The 14,538-nt window shown below is 38.6% G+C and overlaps 1 protein-coding gene across 9 annotated transcripts in view; it reads left to right on the top strand.

Moving 5' to 3' along the window:
- Nucleotides 1-14,538, top strand: part of LOC131694076 (potassium voltage-gated channel subfamily KQT member 1) — a 1,057,856-nt gene that overhangs the window by 711,156 nt on the left and 332,162 nt on the right. For all 9 annotated transcript variants that reach the window (XM_058982447.1, XM_058982448.1, XM_058982449.1 and 6 more), the window contains one exon: nt 2,230-2,417. In XM_058982447.1, coding sequence (XP_058838430.1) covers nt 2,230-2,417 — 188 coding nt within the window. The remainder of the gene's footprint in view (nt 1-2,229; nt 2,418-14,538) is intronic.

The following is a 14,538-nucleotide window of genomic DNA, read 5'->3' on the forward strand; positions in this document are numbered from 1 at the left end:
AATGGATGATGGAAAATGAATATTTTTTAACGTGTCGTTTTCAACGGTTTTTTCATAAATATATGAAATTGTTAGTACAAATCAATACAAAAATCATCAAACGAGCAAATTTGGTAAAGAAACGAGTAAAAAATGTCGTAGAACATGTTTATTTTGCGTCCTCAACATGACGCATTTTTGTGAAGCAAAAAACAAATAAGTTTTCAAAATGATAAAAAGTATTGAAAAATCACCTTTTCGCCAAAAATTTTATTTACAGATTAAAAAGCAATATGTATCCAAGTTATGGTAAAAATTTCTCTCAACACAATTAGTTTGCTATGGTGAAATGTGTATTTTTCGTTGGCCATATTTATACCGCCAGGAGCTATCAATGTATATGGAACAAAATGAAAAATATACTGATGTGCAAGTTATCTGCAGTTTTTAACCACGCAGACGGATGTCTTTAACAACGAAGAGGATATCACAGTAATGGCGATTAAGATTTTAGGACTATATACTTGCATATAGTTTGCATGAAAGAAACACTGGAAGATTTTGAGCAGTTGAACGCTATCTAGGTAGCTTTTGGCTGGGCAGATGTTTCCGCTTGTCATCAGGAGCAATACACACCGGTCAAAATTCGGTCGATTCCGAATTTTCATACTTCTGTTCAGAACCACGAGTGTCTTTATAGTTATAATTTCAGTGAAATTCAACCAGTTTATAAGAACTTCTCTTCACGTTGTCTAGCAAAAAACTACCAAACTATATCCGTTATGCTTTATTGGGCTGATTCTCTATTGGCTCATACAATTAAAATCACGTTTCAATATATCTGTATATTAAAAATCACAATTTGCAGTTAACCAAGAGGAAAAGCCATACTAAAACGTGAAATTCTTATTCCATATTCCATATTCTGCGAAAGAGCTTTGACAAAGGTTTGGTGGCTTAGTAGAAAGGTTTAGCGGAAATCCACCACTTTCACTTATTTACTTAACTCAATATTCTAGAAAATTTGAAAATTGTCCATTTGAGAACTGACGAAAAATTAACATCATTTGCATCACCCACAGGCACAGCTTTTGTAGATGGCGACACCGTACCTTCGATGACGCGAATTCCTTGACCAAGCTGTCACAGATACTTAGACGACTATAGAAATGCGACTAGCACATAACAATTATGCACTACTACTAAAAACTACAAATAATTCTACACTAATACTAATAGGCTTCTAGTTTTACGTTTCTTTAATAAGCCTGTGCACGTTGACGATGTCGACCGACACTGCTGTATAAATGTTTCACCGTCACAGGTTTGTGTTTCTTGAATTCGTTTATTTCTGAAGAAGCACTATATACTATAAAATCAACAGCAACAGATCCAACATAGTTCGATTTAAAACGTTTGATGCATATAATTCTTCTAATAAGGATTGAAATAGGTAGGTTTACTATGGCCGTTCAGTAGTACCGGCCTTGAGCCCTGGCGTGGCTCTCGACGGCCCCGCACATAAAAAACAATCCAAATTTCCATTATCGGTTTAATAAAATCATCGAAGTAAAAAACTAGTTATAAACACAGAGAACAGACATATAAGCTAGAAGAAATTTTCCCGAAAAACCTGTGTAAACATTTAAACAAAAATACGTTGAAAATCTCCATCGCATACAGGTTCGCATGCGTGAGTCACCATTGTATCCAAGTTCGCACACAAGTCCCGTCTAGCGATTGCTGGCCGATCGAAGCGGCAAGTTGGTACTTGCTGTTGTCATTTCAAAGCGAGTTATATTTCTTACACAAGTTGAAAACTTTACTATTATGTCAGTTCTCAGTGTTATAAAACAACGCGAAACAGTACAGTACTGTGAGGAAATATAAAAAAACAGCACCCGTTCCGTAGGTTGAATAAGTTCACATCCGTTTTTGCTGATATTTCTAAATTCAAATATAAATACTGTTTTGTTGGCTGATTTCTTTCAACGAAATAGAATCATCAACTGCGAATTCTACCACTCTAATCTGGGATGTTCTATCACCGAAATTCTCAGGTCATCAAATTCATCTCGAGCCCTCGAGCATGATTACCTTCGTATGTCACCATCAAACATGACCCTCCGCCCCGCTCTGTTATTCAAAAGATTGACTTTTCACCGTACATACATACAAATCGGCACGTTGAAATCTAACCGGATGACCTTTTTTTGTTGTTGCTTTCTTTCCATCTCTTACCCCCCGCAGGGCATTCTCGGCAGCGGCTTCGCCTTGAAAGTACAACAGCAGCAGCGACAGAAGCACATGATTCGCCGCCGTCAGCCAGCTGCGACGCTGATCCAATCGCTCTGGAGATGCTACGCAGCCGACGAACACTCGCTTTCGGAAGCGACGTGGAAAATTCACCAAGTACCTCTTCCCAGCCCGCCGCCATCGTAAGTAGTGCGCTTCCCAGCTTCGCATGCCTCTTGTGAAACTTTTTTTTCCTCTTGTCTTCCGTACTAATTTTAAGTGCCATCTAATACCATACCTCTTGGGTATCCCTGTGTTCGTTTAGTATGTTACATGTTATGTCACCCCATTTCTGTTTCGTTTCACTCGTTTTCAAACTTTGTTCCAACTTTCACAATACTCACACATACTTCAATTTAATCATTTCGTCTTTCACCAAACTTTTGGCTATCATTTTTCAATCATACTACCATGTACCGGAAGAAAGTCAAACTAACAGCGCTCTAGGAAACAGCAAAACTTCACATAGTTGACGGGCAATACAAAAGAGCACGGAAACTCGAGAGTCAACTATTCGAATGAGGGCCAGTGCGATTTTAGTTTGAGTTTGTTGCTGTACAGGCGCATTTCCATCCTCCAATACTCGTACACCCACATTCCGTCACAACAACACTAATGGTCACAACAAGAAAGGTTACCTACGGCGAGTCCTTTCCAATGCTGCTAATCTCCATTCGCTCGGCTCAGCCGGTGTGTTCCGAAGGATGTTTCGCTTTGTGTATGCTACCAAGCAGATTTTGTGCCTTTAACCCTTCGTATCGAAGATTGCATGCTGGCTATGTTTTCTGCGTCGTCGGTGTCAAAATGTGGAAATTTTGGCGTAATGTGAGGGAAACTTTTGCACAATGGGGAATTTTACAATTCTAATTCCTACAAAATACCAACCTTGGTTAGTTTTACATATAAAATAAGAGTGTTTGTGATAATTATTTTCAACTGCATAATTTAGTTAGAGCTTCCTAAAGTATGAGCTTTCTGTTCAACAATGATGAATGGAACCAAAATTTTCAGAAGTACAACTTTCCACGAAAAATCCTAAACTAACATACTACCGTAATACGTAGAACTATCTCACCTGCATCCATCACTATTATGCGTATCACGGCAATATGTGGACCAATGCATTTGAAAATTTAATAATGTGACCACTCCTTTGAATATATTGAACTACAAGTGATGATATCATCATTATTCCTAATCTCTACTTACGAAAAAAATTTGATATATAATTTCCGTGAGTGTTCCAAGAAAGAACATATTCGTAATTCGGCTACGAATATGTTTCGTATATCTAAATTTCGTCAACAATGATAGCTGCAAGTTTTTACGAATTTAATTCACTTGTAGCAAATAAACATTTTAGTTTCATAATGAAATAGAAGTCAAAATGCACACCGCTTGTGAACAGTAAACGAACGAAAAAATACTACCCGCACCGCTCCACTACGTCTATGCACTACAAACAGCAAAATACCGTTGCCCTCTACGGTGAGTGAAATTAGCGAATCAAAAAATAAATTGCGCCCATTATGGAAGAACACAACCGTAATTGTAAAATCAAACACGTCATATACCTATAGATCGCGATAAGAAACGTTTGATCAAGCTTAAAATGGAGCTTGTGCGTTCAGAAGTGTCACAAATGCAACTACATCATATAAGAAATGTAGTACTGATAACGTTTAATTTCTTTAGCCGAGGCAGAAAGCTTCATAGCAAAAAAACAGCATGCAACACGTCGTAGAATATGAAAACGTCAAAACCAAGATCACCGTGTATATGAACGATATGACGGAAATTCGCCTACACGATTTGTCATCGGGCACAAGCACAGATTATATTAAAAGATTCGCATATGGAGAGGTGGAATCCGTCACAAATGACACTTGTGACACTTTTTCCATGGCATTCTCAACAGTATTCTGCCCAAGCAGCACTTGTAACAAGCAACGACAGCGATTAGTTGCATAAGCAAAGGCTTTTACACGTGCGCTTTTTGGGTTGCTAAACCAGCGCAATAATGATTGCCATATACCTTTATGTAACAAATTATGCTGCTGAAACTGCTAGTCAACAACTGGTGTTGCTCGGGTGGTGGTGTTAACTACATCCAAAGAACGCTGTGCACATACCTTGGGCAGACACTCGCGTGCCAGTTTTGTAACCAGACATCACACTATGGTAAGCCATGTGCCAAAACTATCTAAAGAGAATTCATCTGCTACAACCATATCAGTAAAAAAAATAAATGCCGGAGAAACAATATCTTTCGGCATCTCCAAACCAATAGATAAAATAACTCTAGGGAATTAATAAACAAAAAGAAGACGGCCAGTGACACCCGAAAACACAAAAAGCACCAAACATCTAACAGTGAAAAGCAAAGCTACTCTAACGACGACGAGAAGGACGCAATCAACACGCAGCAGAGGGCAAACTTAATAATGACTCCCCACCGCGAAAGAAAATCAACATAAAAAGTGGAAAGCAGTGCGCTCAGCATAGACGGCAATTGAATTCGAACATTTCAATTGTATTTTTTACTTGGAAATGTATACTTTTTCTAAAACAGCAAATAACCCTTGTCTGGTCTAGTCTAGTCTAGTCTACACACACAGCCAATACATGTAGTGATACTGTAAAATTGCCTACATTTTTTTATATCTATATTAATGTTTGTGGTACATGTGGTATGTGACACAATCATTATAATTATAACGGCCAGGCCAACCGTGTAGTGTACAAAATAAATATGTTTCAAAATTATACGGCAATTAAATTATTCATTTAATTAAAATGAATAATTATTCATTTAATGAATAAGTTAATCAACGAAATATTTTGAACCATGAACAAGGAAGAAACGTGGACAACCGTACCGACCGTTTAGATATTTGATAGGGGTTTTATAAATGTTTGGGAGTGACCTGGCTAAGATGGTTATCGTCCCTTTGGTCCTGGGTTCCTGAAATGGGACAGAGGTTTTTAGCCCTACCCTAGCTAATGAGCCCAGGTTATAGCGCCTTTAGTCGCTCTTAGAAAAAAAAAATGATAAAGAAAATTGGCAATATCGGTTAAATCAGTACTAAACATAAAGACAAAAAACTGCAAACAACCCCGAGAACCGAAAAAAATTAAAATCCTACGAAACGATTCAATGAAAACAAAATGCGTGTATGCGTGGAATTCCCGAATAGTCAAATATTTGAATTTCAATATATCTTATGTTTCTAAATTTTATCGGTAACGAATCTATTCTTATTTCGTTTCTAAGAATATTCCACGAACAACAAGGTACATTTTTTTAAACTAATTGAGGAATAATAGAGATATATGCTCGAGAAAATGATAAAATTTAATATGAATTACAAAAGGCCCTATATCCCCAACTTCTCGTATTCGGACAAAGGTGTCAAAGGGTGCGTTTGATTTCTGATATTTTTCACATAAGAAAAATTGCAACATATGTATGATTTGCGGCACAGCGCAGAAAAATTATTAAAAATGGGGTATTTTGGTTGCAAAATAACCCAGTACCCCACGGGTTTTTCGAGAAATGCCTCTATTCAGATACTAAAATTATTTGCTTTAAAAAGAGGTACGAATTGAAATTGAAATTTCCTCCACATTCTCCCATAGTAGCAATTCCAAAAACTTCATGCGAAGTTGGCGGGAATCTAAAATTCTCCAATTGTTGTAAGATTCACATTCACATTGAAAATTTTCTAAAAACTCATTTTTATGAAACTATCCAAATTTTTTTAGGAAGTCCTCGTGGATATCATTGGGAGGGGGTAGGGTACAGGAATTGTCAACGCTTGTCCACGGAGGCGGAAGAAGGAGTCAAAAACGAAGTTTTTTTGTCCACGTGGTATATGAACGGCCAATAGGAGGGATACACGGTGATAGGTTATGCAACCATACCCCTAAATAATCATTTTCTATCAACACGTGAATCTTATTTCCAACGTTGACACTTTCAACCACGTGCTTTAAGTTGTTGTTCCAAACGAAACGTTCGGCTTGGATTAACATGTTGAATGATATATCAATGCTGCATTGCGGAGATGATGATACTGAACATAGGCGACTTCCATAAGCCTAAGCACCATTTTCACCTTCAGAAGGTATTTCACTTCACGAAAACTCGGTCGTATTGAACAAAATTTAAAGCCAACGACCGGGGCGTTGAGGCGGAGCAGAACCTTTTTGTCAACTTCACTTAGGACGGCAAAAATATATACAATGTTTCTTTCGCTCACGAGACAATCTAGATCGAGAGGCAGCTACTTGTCGTTCGCTTGGCTCGATTTTTGGTCTGACTCAGGCAGAAGTAGTTCGTATTGTGTCACTCGGATAGTTCGGACGTGCATCCACTGATGTGCCGTATACCGAGGTGAAGCAAAAGAGTCGCGGATGTGCGTGTGTGCCTCATCAAGCTTGTTGCGCATTCTTTTGGCGAGTAAAACAAGAACGCTGGGCTAATTTTTGTTGTTTAACCCTTAAATACTGTTGCCATTTGACAACATATCGAATTTTGTGATATAAAGCCTCAACGAGAGGTATACGTCGTATCCAACCCGAAAAACGAATATCAAGGGAATATGAAATTCATGCATTTAAGAGTTTAGGTTTTTTTCACATTATTTCGATTTTCGACAAATATTTTAGTGTTTACATCACTAATTGCGCACTTATCCCCACTTATTTTATGACTTATTCGCACTAGGTTTAAAAAGCAAATCAAGATTTTAGCCCTCTCCTAAGATTGGCTTCCTTAGCAACAGAGACCGGTCACGCAGGTGATATAAAATCATTGAATGTTGCGTCATTTATCAACGCTAGCAGAATTGTCCGCGAATAATCCACGGAAAATGTGAAGTTAAGTGTCTGTAAGACAATTTAATCGGAAATTAATGTATATTAAAACGCTCCGAAGATACACTTTAGGTTCAAAGAAATAAAAATTTTCATAAACAAAAGAGTGCAACAGAGATTGTAGAACATTCCACTTACACAAACTGGATGAGCAGAATGAAAATTGCAGAAACCAATTGTCAGAAAATCATTCGAAAACGACGCGGAAAATCGAAATTTGCCAGCCTACGACGGGTAAAGCCATCAATACGGACGGACCATTACCTGGGATACTGCACGCGCTGATCAATTTACTGAGCATACGATTTCTTGAGGAATTCAGCCCGCTTCTATAAAAAAAATCGAAAAATTTAATTCAATATTTGTTCCTTCACCAACTTTGTTTTCAATGGGTCTAATTAGTTAAAATTACAAAAAAACTCAATTTCACAAAGATTCGACCGATACCCATTCGCGTTTCACTGATGCTCATTTTATATAGCAAATATTGAACTCTAGACTCGTGAAATTCAGTTAACGCAAGGTGTTTGAACGACCGGAGCACCTATTCAGGAAACTGTGTATCAAAGATCGCCCAGATAATCTCGAAATTGTGATTTCTGATCTAAAGCAAGCGAATGATATTACTGGCGATAAGAATTTCATAAAGGACTACCACGTTTACATGCCCGCCAACGAAGTTGAAATCGATGGTGATGTCACCGATTCGAGTTTGTCAGACGTGAATGTACTGAATCGCGTGATCGATTGTTTCAATGACTCGCTTCAGTCGAGACCGTCGACGGATTCGGCAAAAGCGTCTTCTGTTTCAACTTGCATGTTAAACCTCAGCACGAAGGGTTTATGGTAAGCGTCCACTTTGAGTATAGAAGTCGGAGGCTCGAGAAGTTCGACTAAATGGGCATAGTTCACGAATGCCAGATTGAGAGTCCGTCCATTTGCGTTAGTGAGCGAGTTGATTTGACACAGTCCCCCAGCGACAATCGTTTCCGTGATAGCTATCTCTTCTTCGGTTGTGGCATTTTCAGGCAGGTAACATTTGAGATCATCGTGGAATATCCATCTGAGATGGGGAAGGTTATAATCACCTACAATGAGTAACTGTCTGAGCTACTAGCTTTATCCAGAATTTGTTGAATTGCAGAGGAATGGGCATTGTACAGGTCTGGACTGCTGTTCGGCCGCAGATATATACAACAAATATATAGAACGCTATTTGGTAGTGAAATGCGCACAATAACTTGTTCCAAGCATTCAAAACCAGGCATTTTTATTACAGTGCCGGTGAGATTATTTTTCAGCACAATAAGAACGCCACCCCCGCAACGTAGTTGACTAGAGGAAGAGTTGCGATCGCAACGATAGATTGTGTAGTTCATTGAAAGTTCCGAGTTATGTATGTCAGCACGCATCCAGGTTTCTGTGAGAACAATAACATCATAATAGCAAGAGGAAAGCGCCAGCAAGTAGTCCTCAGTTTTTCTTCTCATTTCTCGAACATTTTGATAGTAGATGGACAAGAAACCGTCCGACTTAGAATTAAAATTGGCGGCCGACTTAGTATTGGAATTGACGGCTTGAGTGGACAGGCAAGGCAAAGTTGTGCCGATGATGTGTCGGTTTGGAGCTTGACTTATTTGGACACTGGCAGCATGTGGCGGAGCAGGCATTACTTTGCTGCCTTCGGTGTTTCTGCTATCGGTTGAGGAGGGGTGGAATTCCAAAACCCCTTGATCGTGTTATCTTCGAACTCGCAGAACCGGATACCAACGGGCCATGTGGAAGCAGTCATTGCTTTGTCTTTTCTATCAATAGGCAATCCAACTTTGAAGGAAACAAATGATAAAGTGCGCACATCTCTTCCATTAGGAACCAGCCAGTTTATGTGACACCAGCTTCGTTAGCTGGTGTTACAGAAACTAGCTAATTATTAGCATTGCAGGTTATAACTTATAACAAGTTATAACTTTCCACCCCATGTTCAGTCCGATAAGTTACGACTACAAAATCGATGAACAAAGTCTTACTAGAGTTGATTGCGTCAGTGACCTCGACCTTTTTTGGATACGAAGCTAACATTCAATTAGCATAGCTCAGCCTTAATTTCGAAAGTAACCCGACAACTCCGCTTCTTGTCTAAAATCCACCGAGATTTCAAAGATCCGTTTTGTATGAAGGCGTTATATTGTTCGCTGGTTCGGCCACTACTTGAAAATTCTTTATTGATTTAGAGTCCTCATCAGCTTCCATGAAATTTACCGATTTGTCCGACTCGCACTACAAGACCTTCCATGGAGAAATCCTCTCGACCTTCCACCGTATTCTGCTCGATGTCGCCTGTTCGGTCTCGACACACTGCAACAACGCAAAAAACTTCAGCAACTATTCGTAGTAAAGCTACTCAACGCTGCAATTGACTCCCTGAAGATCCTGTTCCATCTTGATTTTCGTGCCGTGCAACGTTCTCTACACTCATCTGGCTTACTACAACCTAGATTCCACCGTACGACATTTGGGTTCTGTGAGCCGATAACAGCATATATGCGAACTTTCTCCACGGTGGAGGATTTGTTTGGAATTTGGTGAACCGTCGCACAAGTTCGCACAGAAAGTTTCGCGATCTACAATTTTATGACTTGATTCTTGCTATTCATGAAGGGTTTTTTTTATCAGATGAATTATTTTAATAAATTAATAAATATATGTATGCCTAGGGATGGCACGCTCTTTGTTTAGAAAACATAGGATTCTCTCGACAACCGACTACCGAGAGCTTGAAACAAACTTCTAATACTAAACAAGATCTTTTCTTTTTCGGGTAATCGTGTACTCGAACACTAATTAAACAACGACATAATAAACTATGCTTTACAGATCGCATCGCTTGCTTGGAATGAACCCTAGAACTTATACCCTTCTAAACTTTCAACTCCGCGACACTTATGCATAAGTCTGATGAATCGTCGGCCTTTCGTTAAGTACATCGTACAGAAAAGAGTAAGAAACGTAGGCAAATATTTTAATATAAAAATCACTGCTAGAGAAATGTTTTCGACTTCCCTGAGTAGACCGGATCACAGGAGTTAGGAAATAAAAATATCGGATCTCGAGAGTCCCGGGACATGTTCCCCCGAATTTCTAGGGAAGGAATTCATCGGTTGGAATCTCTAGATTCATCTCCCGACCTCTCTAATTATTACTTCGGTTGTTCGAATATACGAAAAAGTTACAATTTTCATGAATCCTGAGACAATACAACTATTTATATTTCGTCAGATGCCGACAGATATTTGCTTCTAGATTGACAAACCCAGTCCCATATTGTATAGTAGTAACGTATTGTAATGCCAGATAAAACTTTCCCCAAAAACTTCCACCAATTTTGACACCGTACTGTGTGCTGCGTCTGTATCGTCATGTATTCATTATTATTTATCTCTTTGTTTCTCCCTGAACCACCGACAACAACCCCATTCCCACTCATCTATAGAGAGGACTACTGGAATATGCTGCTCGAGCGATTGAACATCCAGAGCTGGTAACGTTGTTTGTGCTGTTGTGCTGATCCGTCTTCCACCCGAGGAAGATTCACTTGTTGGTTTTATATTATGTTTGTGCTTCCTCAATCGTCCGTCCGCCTGTTCACCATCCCATCTCTCGACTCATGAACGCCCAACTGGAGTGTTGCAAAATACTCCTTGCTGACGAGATTCCATTTTCATTGCGGGTGATTTGCTGTGTGTGATTCCTGTTTCGTTCGTTCCGAAAAATCATATCCCATCGTTGACACGGCAACAAAACGTCCAATGCGAACCGGTTTTCATTCAGATTCCAATTGTGTCTAACTGTATATCCATGAAACATGCGAGAAATTGTTTCATTGTCATGAGCTTCGTCCAATACATTCCAAAGGCTGTCGGAGTTAGTCCTGCGAGGTATCATAAAATCGTCATCTAGTTAAAGAAAACAGATCGTCACCATCATCATCATGAACCCGCTGGGAAATAAGATTGTGACCTCAGTTTCCAGCATTTTTGTGTGATTCGGTTTTCATTCAAACAGGATTTGAGGTTGCATGTTCATTATTTTGTTTACCACAAAGAACGAACTGTTATTTCTGAAAATGTAAGATCCAGATATAAGAGCAACTATTTGAAGAATTGATTTATTTGGTTTAAACTTTATACCAGAAGCTTGAAGGTTCAATAAAAAACACCGTAATTTAAGATGCACACTACCAAAATGTCAATAAGCAGATTATTATCCAAATGATTCTTTTATAGTACATCAGTTTTAAATAAATTACACAACCTTCAGTGACCAGACCATTTAAAGCCTTAGAAACGTAATTTTTTCTTCGCTCGATATAAAACCTCTTCTAAGCACCATAAACCAAGTCCAAATACAACCAAATCATTCTCAGCCAAATCTCGAATCAATTTCCTCCATAATTTGATTGAACTTCGCCCGATTTTCCCAGGAGAACAAACAGGCTTGATCCGGTGGATTCTCCAGTGAAAAGAAAAGCACAAAGCCAAACACAAGAAAAAAAACACAATCGACCAACCCTATAAATAGTCGGTGTCATTCGCTTTGGCTGTATCACATCGTCATCCGTTGCCAACAAAGGAAGACGCCCACCCGGAAAAACCCAATAAAACAGGACGACGTCGCGATGATGAAAGGAAGCAGTGTCATCGAGAATAAAATATATTCCCCCGAGGAGATTATAGATTTGCGCTGTTAATCAGACACTATGGCCAGTAAGGATCAATCACTGGAAAGTAATAGCACGTTAGGGGACATATTGACTGACCCACTGGAAACGATTCTTGATTAATGATCGCGTATCCTTTTATTAATCGTTTTCATGCTCTCGAGTTTTGCCTAGTACGCTGCGGTCGGGAAGTACTCTTTCTGACTAGTCTAGTTGTGTGGTATTGGTCCTGTTCAAATTGTATGGTGCTGATTGCTGGACAAGGAAAAATTTCGGGGTTTAAAGCAGAAACAATAGCTATTCAGTGACTAATTCATGAACGAAACAAGAACTTTATTGTGTTGAAGATTTTTTTTATTTACTTAGGGGTCGAGCATAAATGATTTAGCGAAGAGTTAGAAATTGTTCGACATAGTAATGGGGCTAAAAGGATTTGAAAGGGATTTAAAGTCCATTTTAATTCAGATCGTTGTTTTGACACTGAACGTGCATTAGGTTTGAGATGCCGCAAAGTGATGTCGCGATGGAAAATATATATATTCTATAATATATTTCCACAAAATTATATCAAATCAGGATTCATGATTCCATTTTTTTTAATATCGGATGAAAATTAAATTCTCCGGAGTATTAAAAACTAGGGGAGGGCTGTAGAGAGAAAATACGGGCCCTGGGGACCAACGCATGGGCCCCCACCACTGTATATTGCCCGAGTACCAAAAAGTTAAAGTTTGAAATCCATTGGAGTTCACTGATATTATGTAAGGGACACCTGGGTCATTCTGACATACCTAAGCAAATCGCCCTTTTAGATGGATAGATGTGAAATAATTTATCAGTCGAAGGTCCTAATTGTTAGTTTGAAGCCTCAGCTACATTTCTACACATTTATTTGAACCACTCCATGTCAGCCCTAGGCGACGATTTTCAAAACTATACGTTTTCCACCTTTTAAAATGTAAGGGTAACTCGGACCTTCCTACGGAGCAATTCAGACCGTTATTTTACTTACAATGGAATTATGTTTACCTGTGAAATATTTATTGGAGAAATTCCTTAAGAAGCAAAAAAATGAATTACAAAAACTTTATCTGGTTAGTCACAGCTGTTGATTGGCGCATCATGTACTATCTTTGCGTGTGTAATCGTATGCGTAGCCGCAAGCCGCTAAACAGTGGTTGATGGAATAGGGGGTCCAAATAGCCACCAACGGTCATTTCGCACAAAAGGGTCTTGAAAATACCTGTGTTTTCACCCAAACAAAAATCATTCCATAGAATAGGAGCCTCAAGCTTCCTAAAATACTCATCTGTCATTTTTTCACTTTTATTTGTTGCTCTAAGGGGGGCGTCTAGTGTAGTGGGCAAAAAATCGACTTCTTTTTTATCCGCTTAATTTTTAGTAGAACCTCTAGAATAGTCTCGCGCAATCTTTATGGCCACGCCAAACTTCTTTTGTTTGAAACAGCCATGCATTCCTCGCTCATATTTGCTATAACAACAGACGCAGATTATTATCGATTAGATATCGGCAACAATTTTCGGAAAACCGACAGTGATAAAAATACAGTGTAAACAATACACTCTAAACTACTTCTACCCAAATTACCCAATGGGTCATGTTCTACAGCATTTTTTTGCGTGATGCAATTTGATGTGGGACACCCTAATAGCGTTTTTCTCGAAACCGCGTTTTTCAAATTGGCGAACATAACTCAAAAACTAATCAATGAATTGATTTGATTTTTTTATGAAAATGCACAATATGTGTAGACTGTCGATGAACCACACATAACTGAATAAACAAAATTTTCTCACTAGTGAATAGTTAGAAGTTTGACTAATGAGGAAGTTTTTCAGTAAAATATGAGATTTTTCGGTTTTCATGAAACCATTTTCCAAAACTCTTTTCTGTTTTTTTTTTGTGGTTCATCGACTAACTACAAGTTTAAGCTTTACAAAACTTATTGAATTTCCCGTACCAGACAATTTTATCGAGAATTATCGTGTTCGCCGCGGCGCTCCTCGACGTGGAAATGGTTGGACGTCTACTCTTGGAACGCTCGTATGTGTGGCTCTGCGCGACCAAAAAAATTTTTTTTTTCGTACACAGTACATGTATAAAGCGGCCCTAACAATACACAAAACCTATATTGTTGCCTTGCCTTCAAAATCGTAAAACAAAATTACTTTCGTTTTGAGCATTTCACACCAGACGCTCCCCTTAATGCAATAGTATGTCTATAGGCACTTTCATTTTTATACGTGGAATGCGTTCCGCACTAAAACTAACCCGGAAGAAACTTGATATATTTTACAATCGAACAATACACATGAAAAACGTGTAGAAGTAAACAAGCCAAAAAGTGGTAAACCGGTTGTTTTACCATATTTTTCATATACCCACTAATTATATACACTTGTATATTACTAAATTTGCTGATATGAAGACAGTAGTGGTAGGACTAACCGTCGTGATTTTGTCCTTACTTTCCATTGGATGTCAATTGATGCTAATTCAAATATTAATCACCCTTCACTATGATTAACTTAATGCTGTAACCCGCAGCAGCAGCATTTTATTCGCTTTCTATGGTTTCCAATTAATGTCTATGTTTGAAAACAACGCGACGAATCAGCAAACATCCGATCAGAAACACATAACAGAAA

Source organism: Topomyia yanbarensis, chromosome 3, assembly GCF_030247195.1.
Source record: "Topomyia yanbarensis strain Yona2022 chromosome 3, ASM3024719v1, whole genome shotgun sequence".
NCBI lineage: Eukaryota > Metazoa > Arthropoda > Insecta > Diptera > Culicidae > Topomyia > Topomyia yanbarensis.